At 46.1% G+C, this 25,988-nt stretch overlaps 1 protein-coding gene across 1 annotated transcript in view; it reads left to right on the top strand.

The window, feature by feature from the left end:
- The window catches only part of CKAP5 (cytoskeleton associated protein 5), a 112,671-nt gene that overhangs the window by 72,904 nt on the left and 13,779 nt on the right, over positions 1–25,988 (top strand). Inside the window, exons 32-38 of the mRNA XM_082271147.1 lie at positions 8,397–8,532; positions 8,619–8,812; positions 8,907–9,076; positions 12,414–12,590; positions 25,003–25,123; positions 25,205–25,384; positions 25,741–25,928. Coding sequence (XP_082127273.1) covers positions 8,397–8,532; positions 8,619–8,812; positions 8,907–9,076; positions 12,414–12,590; positions 25,003–25,123; positions 25,205–25,384; positions 25,741–25,928 — 1,166 coding nt within the window. The remainder of the gene's footprint in view (positions 1–8,396; positions 8,533–8,618; positions 8,813–8,906; positions 9,077–12,413; positions 12,591–25,002; positions 25,124–25,204; positions 25,385–25,740; positions 25,929–25,988) is intronic.

Here is a 25,988-nt window from a genome sequence, read left to right as displayed (position 1 = left end):
TTGAATAAAGCCACGGTTATTCCTTTAGAAGACGCTCCGTCTTTTAAAGATCCAGTGGATCGCAAGATAGAAGCTATGTCTCGCACCATGTTTTCCTTGATTGGATCAGCTTTCAGACCAATAATTGCTATTGGTCTGGTTTCGCAGGCTGTAACTGAATGGACCAAGTGGTTACGCCGGGACTTAGAAGAAGTCCCTCAGGCGGTATCAGATTTGTTGGAGCAAATGATACAGGGGTTACAGTTTGTATGTGATGCGGCGTTAGACGCCACTCCATTAATGGCGCGAGCATCAGTCTCAGCAGTGGTTCTCAGGAGTACACTGTGGCTAAAAGGTTGGTTAGCCGACCAAGGTTCCAAAAAAGCATTGGCTAATATCCCCTTTTCAGGAGAGCGTCTATTTGGAGCCAACTTAGATGAGATCATTAAGGATCTCACCGGTGGGAAAAAGCACCTTTTTACCGCAAAATTTTAAAGGTAGAGGAACTCGTCAAAGACGAGGGCCTTCTTTTTCTGCTCACAAGAGGTTTTTTCGTCCAGCGGGTGAAAAAACTAAGTCCTCCAAAGCTCCTGCAGGAGGCGTCAGGGGTCGTTGGTCGGGCAAGCTAAAGCCCGCCCCCTCCAGACCTGAAGATAAACCATCCAAAGCCTGAAGGTGCGCCTCCACCCATAACTGGGGTGGGGGGACGTCTTCGCCGGTTCCCGGATCCATGGCTTTCCAGAATCCCGGACAAATGGGTTTGCGAAGTCATAAGGTCAGGGTACAAGATCGAGTTTCGATCTCTCCCACTGGCGCGATTCTTCCCTTCCAATATCCGTCTATCCGCAGATCGTTTAGAAGATCTGCGGAGAGCAGTCACAGATTTACTACAACAAGGAGTGGTAGTCCACGTTCCTTGGACAGAACGGTTTCAAGGGTTTTATTCAAACCTGTTTACAATACCCAGGAAAGAGGGCAAAGTGCGTCCAATTCTGGACTTAAGAGCACTCAATTCTTTCGTCAACATAAGAAGATTCAGAATGGAGTCCATTCGCACGGTAGCAGCCTTCCTGCATCCAGGGGATGTCCTAGCGTCCATAGACATCAAGGACGCCTATCTTCACATTCCCATTTTCGCAGGACATCAGCGGTTTCTACGCTTTTCCGTAGAAGAGAACCACTATCAGTTTGTGGCGTTACCTTTCGGTCTCGCCACGGCTCCGCGGGTCTTCACAAAGGTGTTGGCCCCAATGTTGGCACTTCTGCGCCAAAGAGGTATATCGATTCTAGGTTACCTAGACTATCTTCTGCTTCATGCAGAGTCTCCTCAGACCTTGCTACAAAACATAGAAATTACTATGATTTCTTTACAGGAATTCGGGTGGCTGGTGAACCAGCAAAAGTCATTTCTGGTTCCCACCCAGAGGCTCGAATATCTGGGTCTAATTCTAGACACAGTCAGGACAAGAGTTTTTCTTCCGGTAGGGAAACTCCGAAAGATTCAATCAGCAGTCCAGTTGTTACTGTCCAACAGCTGGTCTTCCCTTCGGACTTGCATGAGGGTTCTGGGGTTGATGGTGGCTTCATTCGAAGCAGTCCCATTTGCCCAGTCCCATACCCGAATTCTTCAGCAAGAGATTCTTCTCAGATGGAATCGGAATCCGGAATCCCTGGACAATCAGATACGATTGAGCAAACAGACCAGAGAGTCTCTGGTTTGGTGGCTTCGGTCTCCAATGCTCAGCCAGGGAAAGTCATTTCTGCCAATATATTGGACGATAGTGACCACGGATGCCAGTCTATCCGGATGGGGAGGAATTCTTGGTCAGTTATCTGCCCAGGGACTTTGGTCCCCGGAAGAATCCAGGTTACCGATAAATGTATTGGAACTGAGAGCGATCAGACTTTGTCTGATTCACTGGACCGAGCAGCTCCAGGGCAGCCCGGTTCGGATCCAGTCGGACAATGCCACGGCCGTGGCTTATGTCAATCACCAGGGGGGCACCAAGAGTGTCCGAGCGGCCAAAGAAGTGGCTTGCATTCTTCGCTGGGCGGAACGATTTGTTCCAGCAATCTCTGCGGTGTTCATTCCGGGGGTGGAGAATTGGCAGGCAGATTATCTCAGCCGTCAGACCCTGGATCAGGGGGAATGGTCCCTACATCCAGACGTTTTCCACCAGTTGTGCCTACGGTGGGGCACCCCGGATGTGGATCTGTTGGCTTCACGATTCAACAGGAAAGTTCAGAGATTCGTGGCTCGCTCCCGCGATCCTCTAGCAGAAACCGCAGACGCACTGATCGCCCCGTGGGGGCAATACCAGCTAATATATGCCTTCCCTCCTCTCGCGTTACTGCCAAGACTTCTACGCAGGATAGAGGAGGAAGGAATCCCAGTAATCCTGGTAGCTCCGGACTGGCCTCGTCGAGCTTGGTACGCCGACATGGTCAGACTGGTGGCAGACGTCCCATGGAGACTTCCTCTCAGGGAGGATCTACTGTCTCAGGGACCGATCTTCCATCCTGCTTTACGATCGCTGGCTTTAACGGCCTGGCTATTGAGACCCAGGTGCTGAAGGACAAAGGTTTGTCAGCTTCAGTTATTCCTACTCTAGTTGAAGCAAGGAAAGCGACTTCCAGAAAGATTTATCATCGCACATGGAAGTCCTACATTGCATGGTGTGAACCTTTGGGGTTCCGTCCTCGGTCTTATTCGATTAGTCGAATATTGGCTTTTCTGCAACAAGGGGTTGAGCAGAAACTGGCCTTGAGTACTATCAAGGGTCAGGTCTCAGCATTAGCCATCTTCTTTCAGAAGCCTTTGGCTACTCATTCCTTGGTGCGGAGCTTCATCCAGGGGCTGCGACATCTGGCTCCGCCAGTGCACGCGCCGTTACCCCCCTGGGATCTTAATTTAGTGTTGTCGGTTCTTCAGAAACCTCCCTTTGAAGATATTAGGGAGATTCCTCTACCCACGTTGTCCCAGAAGGTGGCCTTCTTGGTGGCTATTACTTCTGCACGCAGGGTGTCAGAACTGGCCGCATTATCTTGTCGTTCACCATATCTGGTGGTTCATAGAGATAAGGTGGTTCTTCGTCCGAATCCATCCTTCCTACCAAAAGTGGTTTCAGAATTTCATCTGAATGAAGAAATTGTATTACCTTCCCTGTGTCCTAAGCCCAGTCATCCTCGGGAGTTTGCTTTACACTCCTTGGATGTGGTCCGGGCGATCAGGGTATACTTGAAAACGACAGACTCGTTTCGCAAGACGGATTCACTTTTTGTGATCCCAGATGGACCCAAAAAGGGGTTGCCTGCATCTGCCGCGACCATTTCCAGATGGATCAGACAGACGGTAGTGCAGGCTTATTCTATTAAGGGTCGGGAGCCCCCGTTCCCTGTTAAGGCGCACTCCACTCGGGCACTTAGTGCGTCTTGGGCCTTTCGCCATCAGGCGTCAGTGGTCCAGGTGTGCAAGGCGGCTACCTGGTCGTCGGTGCATACCTTTTCTAAACATTATAAAGTTGATGTAATGGCATCGTCTGATGCCTCATTTGGCCGCAAGGTTTTGCAGGCCGCAATTTGAGGAGACCAGTGGTCTACCTCGAGGGTTTTTTTCCGTTGGAAAATTTTTCTTTAGTCTCATTCTTTGTTTATAATGAGCCTTTAAAACTTCTAGTTTGGCACCGGTTGGGCCTTCTAGATTGGATTTGATTTTGTCAATCCCACCCCTCATTTGTGGCACTGCTTCTGGATGTCCCAGCTCTTGAGAATCAAGAAGACTACGTCTGTCAATGAGCGATAGAGAAAAATGGATTTTTGTAAGAACTTACCGTAAAATCCTTTTCTCTTAAGCTCATTGACAGACGTAGTACCCGCCCCTCTATCATTGAGTTGGGTTGGGTTAAATTCTCTGTACTGCTTTAAACAGAACTGATTCCCTGTAGCAGAGAGAGGGAGGATATACCCTCAGGGACTGCCCCTAAGGTGGAGCCAGAACGTTTTGTCTTTCTGCCTAGTCCTACTCCTGCGGAGACAACATAACCCAGCTCTTGAGAATCAAGAAGACTACGTCTGTCAATGAGCTTAAGAGAAAAGGATTTTACGGTAAGTTCTTACAAAAATCCATTTTTTTTTTTTTTTTTATAACCCCACAGGCAGTGGTTGGTAAAAATGTCAAAATACAGCTTGCTAATATGGTTTCCACCAGGACTGTCCCGGTGACCTTGTAAAATTACAAGATGAGGTTTCATCTGCCTTCCCCAAACAGGAGTCCCAATCTTAGAGTCTGCAGTTAGTCTTTACTTTCCTGCTACTTGCTGGTAAAACAGGTGTTGCTTCTTTTGGCTCAATTATAAGCGAACGCTGGGATTAAGACTGTTCAAGTGTTTTAGCTTGAACATTGGTCCATTTCTTTAAAAAAAAAAAAACATAACCTGCGTTACAGAAATGTGATGTGAGCCCTTTTGCCACTACATTATAGGGTCCCGTTAAAAGTATTCTGTAGTGTTCTTGGGGGTTTGGTATTTCCATTGCTGTAATATGGTACAGGTTATTGTAACCAATACCTGCAGGGCTTGACAAATTTGCTTTGCATCTAGGAGCCAGCTAAAAAGGTTAGGAGCCAAGGTTTTTTTTTTTTTGTAACCACTTTAAGACCGGAAGGATTTGCCTTAATGACCAGGCCCTATTTTGCGATTCGGCACTGTTACAATTGCGCGGTTGTGTGATGTTGTACCCAAACAAAATTTACGTCTTTTTCCCCCCACAAATGAGATTTCTTTTGGTGGTATTTGATCACCTGTGGTTTTTTTTTTTTTTTTGCGCTATAAACAAAAGCAGCAATTTTAAAAAAAAACTTTTCACATTCTGACATTCTCAAAAAACAAAAACAAATTAAAAATCAATTTTTTTTTTTTTTTTTTCATTTTAGGCCAATTTAGTTTTTCTGCTACATATTTTTGGTAAAGTCGCAATAAGCGTATTTTGATTGGTTTGTGCAAAAGTTATCGCGTCTACTAACTACGTGAAAGATTTGTCATTTTTAGTGTTTTTTTTTTCTTTTTTTTACTAGTAATGGCGGCGATCTGCATTTTTTTTTAACTAACATTTGACACTTTTGGGGGTACCAGTGACATTACTACAGTAATCAGTGCTAAAAATATGCACTGTTACTGTAATAGGCGGAGAAGGGGTTAAAAGTATAGGTGATCAAGGGGTTAAATGTGACCCTAGGGGAGTGATTCTAACGGGGGGGCGTGGCTTCTAAGATGGCCATAGACATGTGACCCTATATAGGATCACATGAGTTCTGTGATCATTTCAGGGAGGACGGTCAGCTGTGTTTACAACAACCGTCCTCTCTCAGCGGGGAACGATCGCGGGTGTCAGGCGGCAGTCAGAGCCGCTTGACAACCACATCGGCTTCCCTGCTGACGATCGGGGGCAGGAGCGTGCCCCCTAGCTTCTTCAGGCGAGCGACGTATACCTACGTTTTGCCTGCAGGAGCCAGCCTGCTGCAGTAAATATACAGGAGGCGGTCGGCAAGTGGTTAAGCATAGCGTGTGCTGTCAGCACCTGGGACAAGGTAAGTAAGTTGCACCCCCTAACTAACTTGGAGCAGAGCGGCCAGTCAATAACTCTAATGTAACGCCGTTACCTCAGGGTTATAGGCTGGCCAGACAGAATGTTATTAAAAACTCCTTATGCCGAATGCATCATCAGTGCAGCATTTAGAACACCCTCATCTGCTGCCTATTGCAGCTTAAGGGTGGCCATTGGTGGGTGGCAAAACATGTCTCTACTGCACATTTTTACCACCCAACTGCACATCTAAATGAAGCCTTAGTGATACTTTAAATAAAATACAAAAAGGATGAAAGCACTATCCCAATGTTGCTGATCTTCTGCTGTCTCTTTGCAGTCACTTTCTGCCTACATGTGTGTACCCCGTGGTGACTCTGTTCATTGCTCTAGTGGGTTTCAGGTCACCATGAAATACTGCAACCCAGCTGTACATAGAGTGGTAATTGTTGATAGTGAACAGGGATTTATCAGGGGACATGGAAGCATATCCACCTGCCTTATCTCCCCTACTCCACCTCAAAGCACACTGTAAACATTCCTAGGAGCAGGGCTGCTGTTAGAAATCATGGAGGCCCATACAGCCTACCTGATGGGGCCCCCAACCCCCTGATCCTGCACATTGTCTACCTCCAATGCGATCCACAAAATAAAAAAAACGGAAGGAGATATGTCCTACGTCTAGGCCAGTGTTTTTCAACTCCGGTCCTCAGGGCACACTAACAGGCCAGGTTTTAAGTATTACCTTGGGGAGATGCAGACTAGAATGCTGCAGTCACTGAGCAGCAAATTATATCACCTGTGATGTATTTCAGTTTTCTTGCAAACCTGGCCTGTTAGTGTGCCCTGAGGACCGGAGTTGAGAAACACTGGTCTAGGCGGATCGGAGGGTAAATGGGTGTAAACAGACAGCGGAGTCCATTTACGCCTGACTGCCCATAGAGCAGAGTTCCGTGGCTGAACTCGATCCGTGGCTGCTCTGCATAAACTGAGTGGACACAGACCTGTCATCCATCCGCTCTGCTCTAATCAGTGGGCAATCAATAGACAGATCCCCCCACTGAGCTAAGTGGAGTCCCCTTTGTGTGATAGGGGCCTAAGGAAGCATTTCACTGTCCTTCAATGATCATCATCATGGTAAGGCTACTGCATCACTTGTGTCATTCTGAGGAAGACTAATTTGGCATTTACTGGATGAAGGAGGGCAAACTTGGCTATGTTGGAAAGCATGAAACTAAGTTGAAGAGAGAAAGGAGGGCTAAAAAGCCTTTAAGGGCTAACTTGGATGGGAGTCTTATCTACCGTGGTGTTTGAAAAGCAGTGAGGGGCAATATGTAACTTACTCACCGCCTGTTTTAACTCTGAAAATGCATACCCACAATGCCCCAGCCATGTTCATTGCATGCGCTTGCAGGGTAGTTGTGGTGCACCCCATTCATGGTGGCATGTCATTTCATTTTTACCATTGAAGAGCATAAGTACTAAATCTCCTTTTTCAGGTGGGGTGGGTTGGTCGGAGGTGGTAAAACTTCGGCTCAACTGCCTGCTTTTACGGCCCCACATACCTGTTAATGAGCCCCTAAGATCTTCTTTACAAGTGTGGTCTCAGATCTGGACATTCCTCTCTTGGGGTCCACACACTGTCTGCCTGACACCCTTTTCATCCCAGATTACTTTTTATCTCTTCAAACTGTTCAGCAGCTCAGCACATTAACTGCAGTCATTTAAGGTGGCCATGGAATAGATTCCTTTTTTATTTCATTAATTTAGGGTGGCCGTAGTAGTAGGAATGAAATAAAAAGGAATCTATTCCATGGCCACCTTAAATGACTGCAGTTAATGTGCTGAGCTGCTAAACAGTTTGAAGAGATATAAAGTAATCTGGGATAGAAAGGGTGTCAGGCAGTGATGGGAATGGTCAGATCTGGCACTGGAGGGTGTGAGCAATGAAGATGCATGTGAGGGGAGAGCAAAACAAACGGGAGAAAGTGAAAGGGGTGGGAGAGAGAATTGGTGTGATTGTCTTTTTACTGGGAAGAAGTAGAGCCTTGCAGTACACGGAGAGAGGAGAAGTAAAACTGGATGTGAAAGGTGCTGCTATAGCAGGAGTCAGTAAACAGTGAAAATGGTATAGCAGATGCTCTTTTTTCCCCCAGTTCCGGCCCTGCATGCACTGTACCTTGACTTTTCTGTGTGCACTGCTGGCTGCTGAGTCTGTGTCAGAGAGAGATTGATGGACATGGATTGCTGCCTTTGCCTCTGTTTGTTGCACGGACCTATCACTCCCAATCTGCCCTGAGCCTGCCACCATTCTTTTGCTGATTCCCCCATCACTTGCTTGCTGAAGGTGGCAGGCAGTGTGTAAGCCAAGTCACTCCTCCGCCAGCAGCACAGGAACTGAGAGAGACAGGACTTTAATCTTACGATCTGCAAATGCGGCCAGGATAAATCTGCTTATGAGCCAAAATAGAAAGTCCCTCGGTCTACAGTTTCCTAGGCCCTCTGGATGAACTGATGGCCCCCCCCAACCCAAAGAATAGGCCAGTTTGGCGGTGATGCGGTACGGGCAGCAGAAGAGAGCAGCCATTCATCCTCTGACTTTGCTCAGGCATTGGGGAGGAGGGGACAACAGCCGCCTGAGAAGAAGAGGCCGGCCCCTCCCATGTCACTCAGAGAAGGATCAGCTGCCCGGCACTGAGCTGCATGTCGAGGGCTTCGGTAGTTTCAATAAGTGGGCTAGAGGCGGCCGAGGCGCCAGGACACGGCTTCTGGTTGCCATGGCGACCTGGCGCCCGTGGTTTGTCGAGCCCTGAATATCTGACATATTTCATTCATAGGTGGGCGAGCCAAAGGATCTTGTGCGGAAGGATGTGCGTGCCATACTGACTAAGATGTGCCAGGTGTACCCAGCTAGCAAGATGTTTAATTTTGTAATGGAGGGAATCAAATCCAAGAACTCCAAGCAGCGGGCAGGTAATGAGGAGCAAACTTTTTTTAAAATGTTGGAGGGGGACTAATATATTCTATACATCTCGTCTGCAATTGTTTTACCTCTATAGAATGCCTAGAGGAGTTGGGCTGCTTGGTGGAATCCTATGGTATGAATGTTTGCCAGCCAACGCCTGCCAAAGCTCTTAAAGAGATAGCTACCCAAATTGGAGACCGTGACACGACTGTACGCAATGCAGCACTCAACACCATCGTGGCTGTTTATAATGTGCACGGAGAACAAGTCTTCAAGCTCATTGGAAATGTGAGTTTATATTATGGATTGGTGTGTGACGGTAGTTGTTGAATAACTAGCTGTGGATACATGCCCTTATTGATTTTTTTTATTCTTCCTACAGCTCTCAGAAAAGGATATGAGCATGCTGGAGGAACGAATAAAGCGTGCTGGGAAGAAGCAGACCGTAGCTGCCCCTGCTAAACAAGTGGAAGAGAAGCCTCAGCGTGTTCAGAGTGCCAATGCCAGCCTGCTTAAGAAACCCCCACCTGAAGACATGTCTTCCAAACTCAAGTATGTTCAGCGGTCTCCTTGTAGTACCTTCTAGTTTTTTGTGATTTTTTTTTTTTTTTTTTTTTTTTTTTTTTTTTTTATATAGTAGTCTCCTCCCAGTTTTGTATGCATTAAACCTAGTTTTTCCTCTTTATTTACATTGTAGTGTAGGTGAATTTGGGCGACTTTATTTGTTGTGGTTAACTGTACTTGTCTGCACTTTACTTTTTTTGTTTTGCAAAGACCTTGGGTTTGTTTTTAAGTTGCATGGCTCTAAATATTCTGTTTTTCTGTCACTGCTTCTCTTGGGACAGAATTATGTATCGCACTTATAGAATGTAAGTAGCCTCTTCTACTTTTTCCTTTTCTCCTTTTCTCTCTTCGATCTTGCTAGTTGATTTTACACTATGAAATTGGAGCACCTGTCTGATTTCGGTGATCTACAGTTACATCTGGTTATTTTGTAGCTCTGTTTAATAGTTAGAAAAATATGAACGTGTCAATGTTTTTTTTGTAAAAAAAAGATCAGTGAAATGGGCATCTTTAGAACAAAATGCTGGACCGACTCTGCCGGTCCACATCCTGCCCATTTACTATTACAACAGTTTTATGCATTTATTTTTTTAATGGCATCCCAAGGTGTTGTACAGTCGAACAAAATGCATTAGAAGTAAGAGGTCCTGTGTGATCTTGTGTATCAGTTTTGTGTGTGTATGTATATTCTCCCCCCCCCCTCGTCTTTTGTGGTGACTTGTGGTTTTTGAATGTGTTACCTTGTCGCATGCCGTAACATGTTATTTCATTGCAAAAGAACATTTTTTTACAGAAATAAACCAGTACATTACAGTATAGTACAAAAACCATGAGGCCTGTTTCACACTCGGTTCAGAGCAGTGTGAGCAGCAAGCTTTTATGAAACTTTCAGTAATCTTTAATCCGCTTTCTCGAAGACTTTAAAAGCTCCCTTCAACGTCTGTTTTGAAACTATTCACAGATCTTAATGGAAGTGTGAAATGTGGGGTGGTTTTGAATCCTCCTCCTTTAGAAGGATTATCTTTTCTATTTCTATAATGGTCTGTAACAGATCCCCAATACTTGGACCAAGTATTTCTGTCTTAGGTCTCCAGACTCTCGTGTGATGCAGTGATCTGGCCCCTCAATTCCCCCCAAACATTATCCTGAGCTCAATGAAGGGTAAAACAAGACACTTTATTCACCAACTCACTTCCAATATATATCCAGTTGTAGGAGCTTGATCACATCATGCAAATGTATTGTATACAGAACATAATTAACATACCTGGCCATCTGGACAGACACAGGTGAATGACATTGCAGGCTCAGACAGGATTAGCATGATCATATTTGACTCCACAAACAACCAGCCCAAACAAAGCCGAATACTCTTTCCTAGAAGTATGAATACACTTAACCTCTAAACAGATGAAAGCAGAAGACATAGGCTCTCAGACGGCCCGTCTCCATTTTCAACACACCCCTCCAGTATACCAAAGCTGAGTCTTATGTCATTAGCATCTGTTTAGTCTCTCATGGTGTGAAGTCCTTTGTTGTAATATGCAGCTTAGGCCCAAAGTCTGTGTCGCTTGGGGTGACAGGGACTTGAATTCAAAGTAACAGTACTCCAAGGGTCCCCCAGCATACACCCCCAACCAGAGCCACGCTCCCCTACAAGCCAGGGCCGTAGTCCGTGGGCAGAAGGCTGGCCTCCACACTCCTCAAGTAACCCGTGACTAACGTCCAAGCAAATGGGCGTTCGTCACATGGTCTATCAAAATTCTGATAAGGTTAATGGTGAGGATATAATAATGTTAGCAATAAAAATAAACACTGCCTAAATAAGCAAGGATCTAATTTATTATAAAGCGAGTAGAAATGCTAACCTAAAACAAAAAAAATACTACAGAACATATAACCCAAAACAAGCTCAGATAATTTTACATATGGTTGTCCTCGGTATTTGGCATCTTTAAGCTGGGCTCAATGGGAAAGAGAAATAATTCTAGCCGACGATTGCTTTTAAAGTCCACTCAGACATCACCCACACACCCACTGTCCGTTTTTTGTCAAATGAATCCATAAGTGGTCATCCTTTCTAATGAAAAGGAAGTATCTCATCTTTCCAGGAAGCATGTTAGTCTCCACTAGGGGCGCCAATCCATGAATCACCGTTTTTGACCCGGGTCATCTCTCAGTAACTGTTTGCTTTTTGATGTTGGTATAACCTCCCCAGGAGGTCTTATCTGAGGCTCCTCTACCCCCAAACTTCACAAAAGGAGGCCTATGCGAGAACATCCTGTTAGGATATGAATTCAAATTTATGACTCCTTGTCATGACTACCCTGCTAGGTAAATTTTCTCAGCTGGCATTCCAGCCAAGGTGTAATCTAGTTTCAACCATCCAGAAACCTCTGATATGAACACAAGAAAAACATGTTGCCTTCCAATAAAAGTGCGATTGTCAGTTTAAACAAGCTGCTAGCAGGCTTCATCAGGTTTTTAACCAGCTTCAAGTAGTGCTCAAGCCTGTTAATTGCTTGTTTTGAAGTGGACAATTGCCGCTCCTGTTTGGATCTGTGAGGTTTATTTACTAAAGCTGGAAAGTGCAAAATTTAGGCTCACTTCTGCGTAGAAACCAATCGGCTTCTAACCTCAGCTTGTTCATTTAAGCTTTTGCAATCTAACTCGGAAGCTGATTGGTTTTTATGCAAAACTGAGCCTGGTTTTGCGCACTCCAGCTTTAGTAAATAAAACCCCAGTGTTTTAACATTTGCAAACAAACTGAAAGTTCTGCAAATGCTTTGTTAAAGCTTGCTGTTCACACTGCTCCTTGTAGAAACTGAAGCAAATGTAAAATGGGCCTAAATGCTTTACAACATGGATCACTAAAAAGATTTGCAAAAGAATATTCCAAAGCTAGTTATCGCTCCGTGTTTACTTTTTTCATTGACGTGTTTTGGATGCTGTAGGTGGTTTTAAAGAATTTATTCTTAGTAGTATACAGACCTGGAGGTCACCCTGTGTTTCCACCAGGGACACAGCTCACTGGATTATGGAAAGGTGAACTCCTATGTAATGTATGGGCTCACAGAAGTTGGTTTTTGACATGTGCATCCCCCTGTGCTCCATTAAATGACCAGGCCTCTGCAAGAGGTGTCAGTTTTAGAGCACAGTGGGTCTGATATTATGGATCACTTGGAGTGGACCCTCAACATTTGGGAAAGGATTGCTCTGGGATGGGTTTTTAAAGTGTTAGTAGTGATTCCCCTTTATTCTACAGTTTACTAGCAGAAAATATTTAAGCTATTTTGATTGACAAGAAGTTTTGTGTTCCACACAGCCAAGCCCGTAACATGGGAGGACATTCTGAGCCTGTACGTAATACTGTTCCACGAGAATTTCAGTTGGATTTGGACGAAATCGAGAACGACAATGGTACTGTAAGATGTGAGATGCCAGCATTGGTTCAGCACAAACTGGATGAGATTTTCGAACCAGTCTTACTCCCAGAACCAAAGTAAGTATCCCTTCAATTACTGCAAATCTGTTGCTCTTGGTTTTCCCATACTTTGTAGCATGTAGGGATCAGGCTCTGGACTAGTTATTAAAACATATGCAGGTGTTCATATTAAGTCATCTCAAGGTAATGTGTTTTTTAGTTTGCATGGTTGGTGGAAACCTAAATTGCAGGCTTTTTAAAGTTTGATTTCCTCAGGGATTCTTTTGGTGAGGCAGTTGCACCAAAATTTCCAGTTGTCATGCCATAGCATTAAAAAGCTCAATGATGGAGTTGCTCTCCATTTATGGCTTGTAATAAAGAATATATAATATATAATAAAGAAAAATAAATCAGAGTCCTGATAACTAGTTTTCTTAGCCTTTCTGCAAGGGAGGAAGGTGCAAACTTTGTATTGAAATCCACTGTCATTTGACAAAAGGCGATTCTTCTATCAATGCTGCCCAAATGCGAGTTATTTTTGGCCATGCCTGGCTTTATTCTGTTTTTTAATCAGAAGAAAAATGATACAAGAATAGGAATGGTGTGATAAATGAAAAACCTAAATGCCAAAATATGATAGACATAAAATTATGAGCATCTATGGCCCCCTGTAGTCTTATTTCTGTTGATCCTGTTAGCCTACCTAATGCATCTTTCCGTGGTGGTGTGGCAACCATCATCTAGGCTCTACCTGCTTGCACTACAGTGGGATAAAAAGTCATGGTGCTTGACCATCAGCCTTGATGGTTCTCAAGCTACAGGCTTGTGAATTAGCACTGACACCTGGCCCTGCCCACTGCTTTCAGTATTGACAGTATATAGACTGCTGAAATTAAACCCTCCCACATTGAGCTGCAATGTCACTGAGGTATTGTGTGCGTTTTTTATTGTGCAGCGAATGAAAAAGTGCTGGCAGACGCACTTAATCACTGCAGTGCTTGAGACTTTAAAAATGGAGTATGTGGCTGATGTAGCACCAGACGTGTCTGTGTCGTTTGGTAAACACAAGTCTCATCATACTCCAAAGAGGTTTCCTTATGTGCCTTATTTTGACAGGCTTTGCTGTAAAAAATGGGAACAACCAAAATTACCCCTTGTGGTCCCCAAATGTTTTGCTGTAGGTTACCCTTTTGAGGAGTCCCTTTTTTAAAAAAAAAAAAAAAAAAATAGTGGGCTAGTCCACCAGTGGTGGACCCTCCGGTTTCCAGGTTGAATAAGGCAACCATAATCCCAGTTGAGGAATCCTCGTCCTTTAAGGACCCGGCTGACAAAGTGGAGGCTCTGGCACGCCGCATGTTTAGTATGCCTGGTTCGGCATTGCGGCCAGTCTTTGTCTCAGCCCTGGTGTCTCAGACCCTAACTGAATGGGCTAAGCTCTTGCGCCAGGGCCTGAGGGGTGAGCAGATCCCCCCGCTGCTTATGTTGATTTAGCGGACCAGTTGGTCCATGGGCTGCAGTTTGTGACGCAGCTTTGGATACAGCTCCTGTGCTGTCCAAACTTTGTTTCAGCTGTGATTAGGCGTGTGCTGTGGTTTAGGAATTGGTCAGCAGAATAAGCCTCTAAAACTCTCGGTGATCTGCCCCTTCAAGGCGATCGCTTGTTTGGATGACCCAATTAAGGTTATCATGGTGGGGAAGAGTACCTTTTTGCCGCAGTCAAGGAAAGGGAAGGAGCCTTCGCCGCAGACGGGGGCTCTCCTCAGACCATTGAAAATTATTTTGTGCTTCTGGGACAGAGAATAAGGGAAATAGATCTTTTAAATCTTCCCCGGGAGGTTCCAAGCAACCTTGGTCTGGTAAGCCTAGAGCTAGCTTCCCCGATCCAGCAGACAATACTTCAGCATGATGGTCTGCCCTCACCCATTATTAGGATGGGGGGACATCTTCGCTGGTTTCTGGCCCCGTGGACTTTTGGTGAACGTCAAGGAGATCCGCAAAATGTTTCTTTTGGGTACCCAGAAAGGGGGACAAAGCTTGTCCTTTTTTATAGGTTTTTTAGGTCCGGAGTCTCCTTGTGCGGATTTAATTCCTGCAAAGGTTCAGGTGATGTCTGAACTACCTAAGGTCCCCCCTATCCAGGGAATTGATTTACCTAGGTATGATTATATTTCTGACCAGGGTGGTTCTTCCTCTGCGCAAACTTCAGGGACCACAGGCCGTGATTCACCGGCTGCTGTCACACCGCTCTCTCTCCCATTTTGCATACAGGTTCTGAGTCTGGTGGTATCCACCTTCAAGACAGTTCTGTTTACAAAGTCTTACATGCAGCTCCTTTAAGGTTTAGGAGGATACTGAGGTTTTGTGGCGAGATCACAGGTTCCTCTGGCAGACGCAGGCATCCAAGGGCCGCGGTAAGACCACTATCATCCTCGGCTCAGGCTTCTTCCGCAATTCCTGTGTGGAATCAAGGGCGAGGATCTTCCAATCAGTCTGGTAGCCTTAAAGGTCCCTTGGGGGCGTCCTCTCAGAAGAACAGTTGTCTCAAGTGCTGATCTACCATCCTGCTTTACAGTCGTTGGTTTATTGGCTTCGGTATTGAAAGGCAGGTACTGAGGGCTAGAGGTTTGGATCAGTAATCCCTACTATAGTGAAGGCAAGGAAGTAGCCTTCCAACAAGATATACCACTGTACTTGGAAAGCATACATTTCTTGGTGTGAGTCGATTTGCGTTCATTCTCGATCCTTTTCTGTGGCTCGGATCTTAACCTTTCTTCAACAGGGCATTAATCAGAAGTTGCCCTCGAGTACCATCAAGGGCCAGGTATCTGCCCTGGCAATCTTCTCTTACCGGCCCCCTCTAGCCATGCACTCTTTAGTTGGTACCTTCATTCAGGGGGTTCAGCATGTGGCTCCACCTGTATGGTCTCTTTTGCTGCCATGGGAATTAAATGCAGTACTTTTCGGTTCTCCAGAAACCTCCATTTGAGAATATTCAGGAGATTTCCTTGCCTATGTTATCCCAGGTGGTGACATTTTTGGTGGCCATTACCTCGGCCCGCAGGGTATCGAAATTGGTGGCATTATCCTGTCGCAGTACCAATTTAGTGGCCCATAGGGATAAAAGGGTTTCTCTGTCGCTCATTGACAGACGTAGTCCTCGTTGATTAATAACAACTCGGGTTATACTGCCCTCTACAGGAGTAGGACTAGACAGGAAAGAAAACGTTCTGGCCACACCCTAGGGGCAGTCCCAGAGGGTATATCCTCTCACTTCCTGCTACAGCAAATCAGTTTTTTTCTGTCTAGTTAGGAGTAAGGACCTAGATTCTTTGCTAGAATTCTTTGCTGGATTTTGAGATCCAGTGGTCACCCCAGTTCAGCCTACGAGCGCGTGCAGGCCATAGCTCCGCGCTGGGTCGGCCGCGACATAGTCCCACTGGACGGGTACTGACCCTGCGAGTTAAACGTCTCGCCTGGACGCCAATGACCAACAGAGTCACGGCGTCCGTATTGGTCGACAGCCCCCCCACCCCGGTGGAGAGGGGTTCTGTCAGGAGTTGGCGCCCGCCTGGTTCCGGTATGGTGAGTAGTATGTTCCCCCTCTCCCCCTGTCGGGTTTGTGGTGGACGCGGGCCCCTCTCTGGGATGGTAGGATGGATCTCTCCTCTATCCTATAATAAGTCACAGATCCCCCAATTTGAGTGTGATTTTTGTGAAAAATAACCAGGAGGCTTGGTTTGGGAGCTGACGATCTAAAGTCATTGTAAGGATGACTGAAGTCAGTGGCAGCACTAAAAGGGGCGTTACTATTGAAGTAAAAGGTATCCTACCTGTCAGAGGTACACAGGCTGATGCCTATGCCTGAGTACTGCAGTCCAGATCGCCATTCCTCCAGCTTCCACGGGCTGCACAGCACTGTTTTGTGGCATCTCCCGACGACCCACGGACCGCATGCGGCCCGCCAGGGTCCTGTACCGTCGGCCAGGCTTATCACCATCCAGGGTGAAGTTTGTGGGGCCGATGCACTCCCGCAGGCCGCTAGACCGAATACAGCATCCCGCAGGCCGCTGCTAGCCGCCTCTATCCTAACAGGCCGCCGCCATTGTCTTGCAGATCACACGAGGCCGCCATATTGGCGTAGCCTCGTGTCTCCAGCATGGGGGCGGCCATGTTTGAGGTGACCAAACACCTCGTGGAGCCAGGGGGAGGCGCCGGAAGGCGTGTTAAGGGGCGGAGCCGCCTCCTTTACCCAGGAAAAAGGGCCAAAGACTTCCTGTCTGTAACAGGACAGCACTGAGCAGGCTGATAGAAAACTTCTGTGCATCAGGGATGAGCCTTGGGGTCTCTCTCTCTCTGTGGGGTCCAAAAAGGCAGGTAACACTGAGGGGCGCTGTTGCGCTGGGGGATTACAAAAAAAAAAAGTTTTTTACTTTGTCTTTTTTTTTTTTTTTGTCGCTGGCAAATGTCTTGTATAATCATATAATCATTGACCCTGCCGCATATGTATCCCCACCTGATCCCCTCAAGGTGGCAGCAGGACCCTCCAGTACCCCACTTGTTTTAATGCATTTTCGGCAGTTTTGGAGTCTTTGGTATCCTGAGTGGAGGTGGCCTGTCAGGGACGGGGGTCAAGAAGCGACCCCCGCCTACCCCTATTTTTTATCATTTTTTATCTGATACTTCAGATATGGATTCGGAGCTGGTCAATGCAGCTGCAGGTCCCTCTTATGGGGCTGTTGTCTCAGGTAATATCTCCTCAGCAGTGAGGAGAACGTTTCTGCCTCCGCCATAGCACAAGAGTGGTGGATGCACTAGTTGTGTCCTTCCGGGAAACCTTTAGTCTTGAGGTTACACCGGCAGAGGTAGCTGAGACTGAGATTCCTTTTTGGTACTTGTTAGCCTACCAAAAAGGCGAAGGATTTTCCTTTACCCAAATGGGGTTGTTTTGAAACAAACCCCTGCTATTTCCAAACGCATGGCTAGGCGCTATCCGTTTGAGGAATCCCTCTTTAAAAGGATAGACGGTACCACCTGTAGTGGACTCACCAATTTCCAAATAAAGCCACCGTTATCCCGTTGGAGGACGCTGCGTCCTTTAGGGATCCGGTGGATCGAAAAAGTGGAAGCGGAATCCCGCGTCATTTTTTCCCTGATAGGGTCAACCCTTAGGCCAGTGGTTGCCATTTAGTTTGGTTGAGATTATAAAGGATCTCACTAGGGGCAAGAGCACGGTCTTGCCACAGACTGTTAGGATAAAAGGACCTCATAACTAACGAGGACCTTCCTTTTCTGCTCATAAAGAGTTTGTTCGTTCCGCAAGGGCGGGCGATAAGGCGAAACCCTCCAAACCCCCTTCAGAGGGTTTTCAAAGGGCGCTGGTCAGCTAAACAAAGTCCGGCTCAGCCAAGCCTGAAGAATACAGCCTGATGCGCCCCTACCCATCTCTGGGGTAGGGGGGTGGCTTCACCGGTTTCCGGATCCATGGCTTGCCAGAACCCCGGACTAAGAGGTTCGCGAGGGCATATGGTCAGGATACAGGATCGAGTTTTCGATCACTTCCACCGGTGCGATTCTTCCCTTCTAACCTTTAACGGTTTCAGGCGGTTCTATTTGAACCTGTTCACAATGCCCCGGAAAGAGGGCAAGGTGCGTCCAATTTCTGGACTTGGGGAAAGATGGAGTCCATCCGAACAATGGTGGCCTCCCTGCATCAGGGGGATTTCCTGGCGTCCATAGACATTTAGGATGCCTATCTTTATATCCCCATCATCGCAGGACATCAGCGTTTTCTTCGCTTTCCCAAAGATCATCCCTGGTTCCCACCAGGAGACTGAACTATCTGGGCCTAATGTTGGATACATCCTGGGCAAGAGTTTCTCCTTGCGGAGAAACTCCAGAAGGTTCAGTCAACGATTCGGATGTTGCTGTCCGTCAATTGGCTGGGACTGATGGTGGCCTTCTTAGAGGCAGTACCGTATACCCAGTCTCATACCCGAATTCTCCTGAAGGAGATTCTTTTCTAATGGAATCAGAATTCCGATTCCCTGGACAATCGGATCCGGTTGAGCGAGCGGACTAGGGAGTCTCCGATGCTCAACCAGGGGAAGTCATTCCTTCCGATAGTATCCAGGTTACCAATAAGGGTATCGGAACTGAGAGCGATCAGATTTTGTCTGATTTACTGAACCGAGCAGCTCTAGAGCAGCCCGATTCGGATCCAATCGCACAATGCCACGGTCGTGACTTATGTCAAGAAAGGGGCACGTGGAGTGTCCTGGTGGCCATCAAAACTACTAGCATCTTTCGTTGGACGGAACGGTTTGTTCCAGATCTCCCCGCAGTGTTCACTCCGGGGGTGGGAAATCGGCAGGCAGATTATTTCAGCCGTCAGATTCTGGATCAAGGGGTATGGCCTCTTCATCCAGAGGTTTTTCACTAGCTGTCCCTTCATTGGGGAACCCCGGATGTGGATCTGTTGGCACCTTGGCTCAACAGGAAGGTGCGGAGGTTTGTAGCTCGCACCCGCGATCCTCTAGCGGAGGCAGCAGAAACGCTGATCGCCCCATGGGGGCAGTATCAGCTACGGCATGCCTTCCATCCTCTCAAGTTACTGCGGGAACTTCTTCGCAGGATAGAGATGGAGGGAATTCCAGTTATTCTGGAAATTCCGGACTGACCTCGTCAAGCCTGGTACGCCGACTTGGTGAGGCTAGTCGCGGACGCTCCTTGGAGACTTCTCTCAGGGAGGATTTGCGGTCTCAGGGACCGATCTTCCATCTTGCTTTACAATCGCTGGCTTAATGGCCTGGCCATTGAGACCCAGGTACTGAAGGACAAGGGAGTGTCAGCTTCAGTTATTCCTACCTCTAGTTAAAGTTAGGAAAGCGACTTCCAGCACATGGAAGTCTTGTATTGCGTGGTGTGAATCTCTTGGATTTCCCCCACATACCTATTCGGTGACCCGAATCTTGGTCTGTCTGCAACAAGGGGTTGAGCAGAAACTGTCCTTGAGCACTATCAAGGGTCAGGTTTCAGCGTTAGCAATCTTCTTTCAGAAACCTTTGGCTAATCATTCCTTGGTGCGGAATTTCATCCAGGGGGTGCGACATCTGGCTCCGCCAGTGCGTGCACCCTTACCGCCTGGGATCTTAATTTAGTGTGGTCGGTTCTTCAGAAACTTCTCTTTGAAGATATTAGGGAGATTCCCTTGCTTACATTATCCCAGAAGGTGGCCTTCTTGGTGGCCATTACTTCTGCACGCAGGGTTTCAGAACTGGCCGCATAATCCCTTTCGTTCCCCATATCTGGTGGTTCATAGGGATAAGGTGGTTCTTCCGAATCCATCCTTCCTTCCTTCCTAAAGTGGTTTTCAGAGTTTTCATCTGAATAAAAATATTGTTACCTTCCCCGTGTCCTAAGACTAGCCATCCTTGGGAGTTTGCATTACACTCCTTGGAATGGGGTTCAGACAATCAGGGTACACTTGACTACTACGAACTTGTTTCGTAAGACGGACTCACTTTTTGTGATCATGGATAGCCCTAGAAGGGGGTTGCCTGTGTCTGCCGCGACCATATCTAGATGGACCAGTCAGACGGTGGTACAGGCTTATTCTATTAAGGGTCGGAATCCTCCGTTCCCTGTTAAGGCGCACTCTACTCGGGCGCCTAGTGTTTCCTGGGTCTTCCGCCATCAGGCGTCAGCGATCCAGGTTTTCAAGGCGATGACTTGATCGTCGGTTCATACCTTTACATTTTATAAAGTTGATGTGATGGCATCGTCAGATGCCTCTTTTGGCCGCAAGGTTCTGCAGGCCGCAATCTGAGGAGACTGTTGGTCTACCTCAAGGGTTTGTTGGGTTTTTCACTTAGGTCTCATCTTTTGCTCGATGAGTCCTTGATGCTTCTGGTTGGCTCCGGTTGGGCCTTCTGGATTTTGATTTCTGTTATCCCACCCCTCATTTGTGGTACTGCTTTGGGACGTCCCGAATTATTAATCAACGAGGACTACGTCTGGCAATGAGCGACAGAGAAAAATGGATTTTTGTAAAATCTTTCCGTAAAATCCTTTTCTCTTAAGCTCATTGACAGACGTAGTACCCGCCCCTCTGTTTTTGAGTTGGGTTGGGTTAAATTCTCTAAACACTGCTTTGTGACATAACTGATTTGCTGTAGCAGGAAGTGAGAGGATATACCCTCTGGGACTGCCCCTAGGGTGTGGCCAGAACATTTTCTTTCCTGTCTAGTCCTACTCCTGTAGAGGGCAGTATAACCCGAGTTATTAATCAACGAGGACTACGTCTGTCAATGAGCTTAAGAGAAAAGGATTTTACGGTAAGATTTTACAAAAATCCATTTTTTTCGTCCCTGTCCATCATTCCTGCCCAAACTTGTCTCTGACTTCCATTTGAATGAGGACTTTGTGTTGCCTTCCTTGTGTCCCAAGCCAGCTCATTCTAAGGAATTTGCTTTGCATACCTTGGATGTGGTTCGTGCGATACACCTGAATCTGGCAGCTACAGAGTCCTTCCGAAGGTCAGACTCGCTTTTTTTGTGTTTACGGACGGACCAAGAAAAGGGCTGGCTGCTTCTTCAGCTACCATCTCAGATCGATCAGGCAGACGGCGACTCAGGCCTATTCCAGTAAAGGTCAGGTTCCACCTTTCCCTGGTGTCTTCTACTCGGGCTCGGAGTGCTTCTTGGGCCTTCCATCATCGGGCATCAATATCGCAAGTTTGCGAGGCGGTCACTTGGTCGTCGGTGCATACCTTCACAAAATTCTATAAGGTAGATTTTTTTGGCATCTGCGGATGCTTATTTTGGCCGCAAAGTTTTGCAGGCTGCTGTTTAAGAGGGGCTGTTCGCTCTTGAGGGTAGTTTTTCTTTAAACTTTATATTTTTCAGACAGATCTCCTGTGACCCGGTTAAGACTCCTGTGTCCTGGTTAAGGGCTCTTTATGTTTAGCCTTGGGTTATTTTCCTCAACCCTCATTTTTCTTTTGACACTGCTTTCGGATGTCCCAGTAGTTATGATTTATGGAGCACTGTCCTTTGATTAACTCAGAGAAATGGATTTTAGTACAAAAATCCAAATCTTCAACGCTGCCTCAAATCATTCCCCCCCCCCCCCCCCCCCTGTTTTTTGCAGAGGTTATAAGAGCATCTTGGTTCTTATGCAGAAGTCTATAGCCGCTTTGCCCGTGGTTTTAGCAGATTCTAAGTCTTCAGCTCAGACAATTTCTAAAACGCTTAGGTTCTTGACAAATCACATTTTCCTCAAAGGGCAGAAGCCTAAAGAGCAAACTGGAAATGTTTCTCTGAGAAACATTCCTTTGTTTCTCTACTCCTTTAACCTCATGAAGACCAAAGCTTCCTTATCTACCTGCAAGGTCTGGCACTCAAGTCCTGGACAGCATGCTTCGCAAATGCTTTGGGTGCAGGAGGCGGTATCCCTGGGTTTTGTGGTTTTTCAACTCCAAACTTGCTTTTTCACCACACAGACTTGCAGATCTCTCAACAAGCCATCTTGGATATCGAGATGTCAGTGCCCCAGTTCCTGTAGCAGAACAGTTTCAGGGGTTTTACTCAAACCTGTTCACTGTTTCCCAAGTCCGCCTTTGCCTTTCTTGGATCTCGAGGTTCTGAACCTCTTTATTCCTGTTTACCTTTTACCGTGGAGACTTAAAGCTTCTGTGGCTTAGTTGCATGTCCAACTTACTATTGCATCATCAATTGCTACACTTGCTGTAGGATCTCTGCACTAAAAGTTTAAATCCCTGCCTTTTGGCCTCTTGTCTGCACCTTAGGTTCACCTAGGTGCTAGCCCCAGTGTTAGGAATTTTGCAATCTCCTGTTACATCTATTGTGATTTACTTGGGCAACCTGTTGAGGGGACAATCGGTGAACTCCGTTGGATGGTGTCTTGACTAACCAGATGTTACAGCCATGTGGGTGAATCGTAAATTGAGAAATCATTGCTGGAACAGACCCTGCTTTTGGAAATATCTGGGTCTAGTCCTGGACAAGCCTCAGGCAAGTGTGGTGGTCTTCCCCAGTAGTAACTTCAGACTCTTAGGTCACGTTTGAACCCTCTAGTCCAGATGTTGTCTGACTCTCTGCTTATGCGCGAGTCCTGACCCTGATGGTAGCTTCACGGCAGCCCCCTTTTTGTCCAGTTTGACTTCAGGAGTCTGCAGCATTTTGATGGCGATGGTTCTGGTCTCTGTAAAGATCAATTTGTTTGACACCTAGGATCGCCTTGCTTGGTGGCTGAGGACTCATTCTGTCCTTTTTTTTTTTTTTTTTTTTTCTTTCAGGTTTTTTTTTTTTTTTAAAATCTCTGCATTGTTAGACCATCCTGCTGATGGTCACCCAATCTGCCTTTTAGTCTTACAAAAACCACAAGCATAGCTTATAACAAGCATCGGGGAGGAACCAGAAGCCCCTCTGTGGCATAAAGTAGAGCAGATTCTGTCCTGGGCAGCCCTTTTACATTAGTCGTCTGTGGGATCTGACTCTGGTTTGCTCTGTGCTTCAGAAACCACAGCTTGAATCCATTAAGAGACACTCCTCTGAATTTCTTGAAGCAATCCCCTCTGAAAGGAGTTTCTTGGATCTTGCAACAAAAGCCTTTTGGTTTTGCACAAGAACAAGATGGTGGGGCCCAGGACGTCTTCCAGCCTAAGGTAATTTCTGCCTTTCACCGCAACCAGGACATTGTTCTTCTGTCCCTTCATCTGGCTTCAGTTCACCAAAAGGATATTTCCCTGTTAGAAGCTATGGCTTCTTTGACTTTTTGTCACCCCGTCTGGTCCCCAAAAGGGTGCCCTGGCTTCTTGCTCTAGGTAGTTTAGACAGATTATTATTCGAGCTTTTGATCTCATGGACAAGGTTCCACCCTTTCCTGTCAAGGCATGTGCTAATAGATCAGTGAGTGGTTTGTGCGCCTGAGACATCAAGCATTACTCTCTGATTTGTAAGGCCGCGACCTAGTTGGCAACACATTTTCCAAGTTCTGCCATGTAGTTTTTCCAAATTAAAGTAAAACTGCAGGCAACTTTTTTTCTTTGTATTTTTTTTCTTTTTGTATTTTGGATAGAGCAAGGGCGGGTTATGTCTTTGGAATTAATATATGCTTGTTGCACAAATGACTCCGTTGCGCTAATAAAGTGCACTTTAGATATTATAAGCCAATCACAATCAATCCCGTTGTGCTAAAAAGCAGTTCTCCGCTCTTTTGTATAAGGTAATTGAGTGCGCTCCGCAATCCCCAGGAATACAAATAGGCTGCTATCACCTTGGATGCTCACAAGAATTGTCCTGTCTGACTGGGAGCCCTGTTTGAGACCAGGGGACAATCAACAGGAAGTGAGGACTATACTACATCAGCCAATCAGTTCCAAATTTAGTCACGACACAAGTTACTTAGAATCAGCCAATGACACAGAATAGAGTGCACATCGTCCCGCCTAAAACTGCACAATGAAACCAGAGTGTAGAACCGTGAACAGTGCTCTGATCAAACTCGTGCATGTATTCCCACTTATACTACTGGTGTGAATCCCATTTAGCAAAGCTTCAGAGAACAATGCCTAAAAAGGATTATACTACTGTTCCCATAGATGTGAGGCTATCTGCAAGGAAAGCCTTGCCGTTTCCGCTATGGTGATGAGGCATAAAAAGACCTGAGCGTGTATTCCTTCATAAAGCAAAAAATAAAAATGATATTCACTCTGCACCGCAATACACATCTACACAACGGAAGGTTTTCACTGCCAGTAGTCTTTCCTCAATGCCGGTTTGCCCGTACACTCTAAAGAGCGTGTTGCAAGCAGACCGACAACAGGAACCGTAATGACAATCTAAATGGAACACAGTCTGAAAAATGTACACCCAAATCCTAATAAAATTTCAACAGAGGCTATATCCCTGTCAGATTTTTTTTTTTTTTCCTTCGCCATCTGTGTCCATTGTGTAGATTTCCTGTACAATAGCCAAACAGGAAGTGAGAGGAAATCCATTTCAAATTAAGGGCACTTCTTGGGGACCCCCATGTCTGCAGAACTAGTGTAATCATTGGAAGATTTCCCCTCTATTACTTTTCTTCACTCTATCCAAAACTAAAATAATGCTTTGCCTCTTTCATTACTTTTAGGTCCTTCGTGTTACTCCCTGGGGCCTGCTTGCAGCTCAGTTTGGTGTTCTTGACCTTGTTAGTGGTTGTTTTGCAATGTTGCTCATCTGTTGTGTTGCTGTCGGACACCTCAAAGGTTTTCTTGCTGTCTAAGGATTAAAGCATTTCCCTAAACTCAATTGAAAGGCACAAGTCCCTCATCTTTTAGAATGCTTACAGTACTGTTTTGCGAAAAGAATGAGGCATGCTGGTAGTAGTGTTTCTCTTGGTCTCCGCACCAAATAGAGAACAATTCTGTGGCTTCTGAAGTCCCTATGCAATATGTGGCTTCTCTTTTGATTGATATGTTTGTCCATAGGATCCGAGCAGTCTCCCCACACTTTGATGACATGCACAGCAACACAGCTTCCACCATAAACTTTGTCATCTCCCAAGTTGCCAGTGGGGACATAAACACCAGTATACAGGCACTAGCTCAGGTAAGATTGAGGTCTATTGTTTTATTTTTAGAGGGTGTGATCTGGTCTGGTGTTGAGTTTTCTGTGCTTGATTTCTTTCAGATTGATGAAGTTTTGCGCCAGGAAGATAAGGCAGAGGCCATGTCTGGACACATAGACCAGTTCTTAATTGCCACCATTATGCAATTGCGTCTGATATACAATACCCACATGGCAGATGAACGGCTGGACAAAGATGATATTGTACGCTTGTACAGCTGCATCATTGGCAACATGATCTCAGTAAGTTTTTTTTTTTTTTTTTTTCCCTTTTTAATAAACTAGTCTTTGTGCAGTGATTGAGCAGGACACATGTCTAGTAATCAGGAGTAGAGATGCTACACAGAGGAAAGATGTACTGACTCTTTAGAACAATCAACTCTGTCTCCATGTTAAAGGTAGTCCAGCAACTTCCTTCTGCTGCTTTGCAGCATTGTCTTTACCAAGACCTCTTGACTCCCAGATAGGATGGACTGAATTCTTGTTGCGATCTCCTGTATCGTGAATGAATACATTTAGGAGAGTAGGGATGGTGTTCCGTGACCAGGTCTTCATATTTCTGCACAAGTGAATGATTGATAACTAAAATCTGTTCACAGCTCTTTCAGATGGAAAGCTTGGCTCGGGAAGCTTCCACTGGTGTTCTAAAGGATCTGATGCATGGCCTAATTACCCTCATGCTAGACTCCCGAGTGGAGGATCTTGAAGAAGGCCAGCAAGTGGTGCGCTCAGTCAACCTCCTTGTGGTGAAAGTGCTGGAGAGATCTGATCAGACCAACATTCTTAGGTAAGGCTTTGTGGCTTTTAGGTGACTCTGGTGCCGATTTGCTGTACATTACCTAACCTG

This window comes from Pelophylax lessonae (genome assembly GCF_965119305.1).
Source record: "Pelophylax lessonae genome assembly, chromosome: 10".
NCBI lineage: Eukaryota > Metazoa > Chordata > Amphibia > Anura > Ranidae > Pelophylax > Pelophylax lessonae.
Note: the sequence above shows the minus strand (reverse complement) of the source record. Positions and strands in the feature narration are given on the sequence as shown.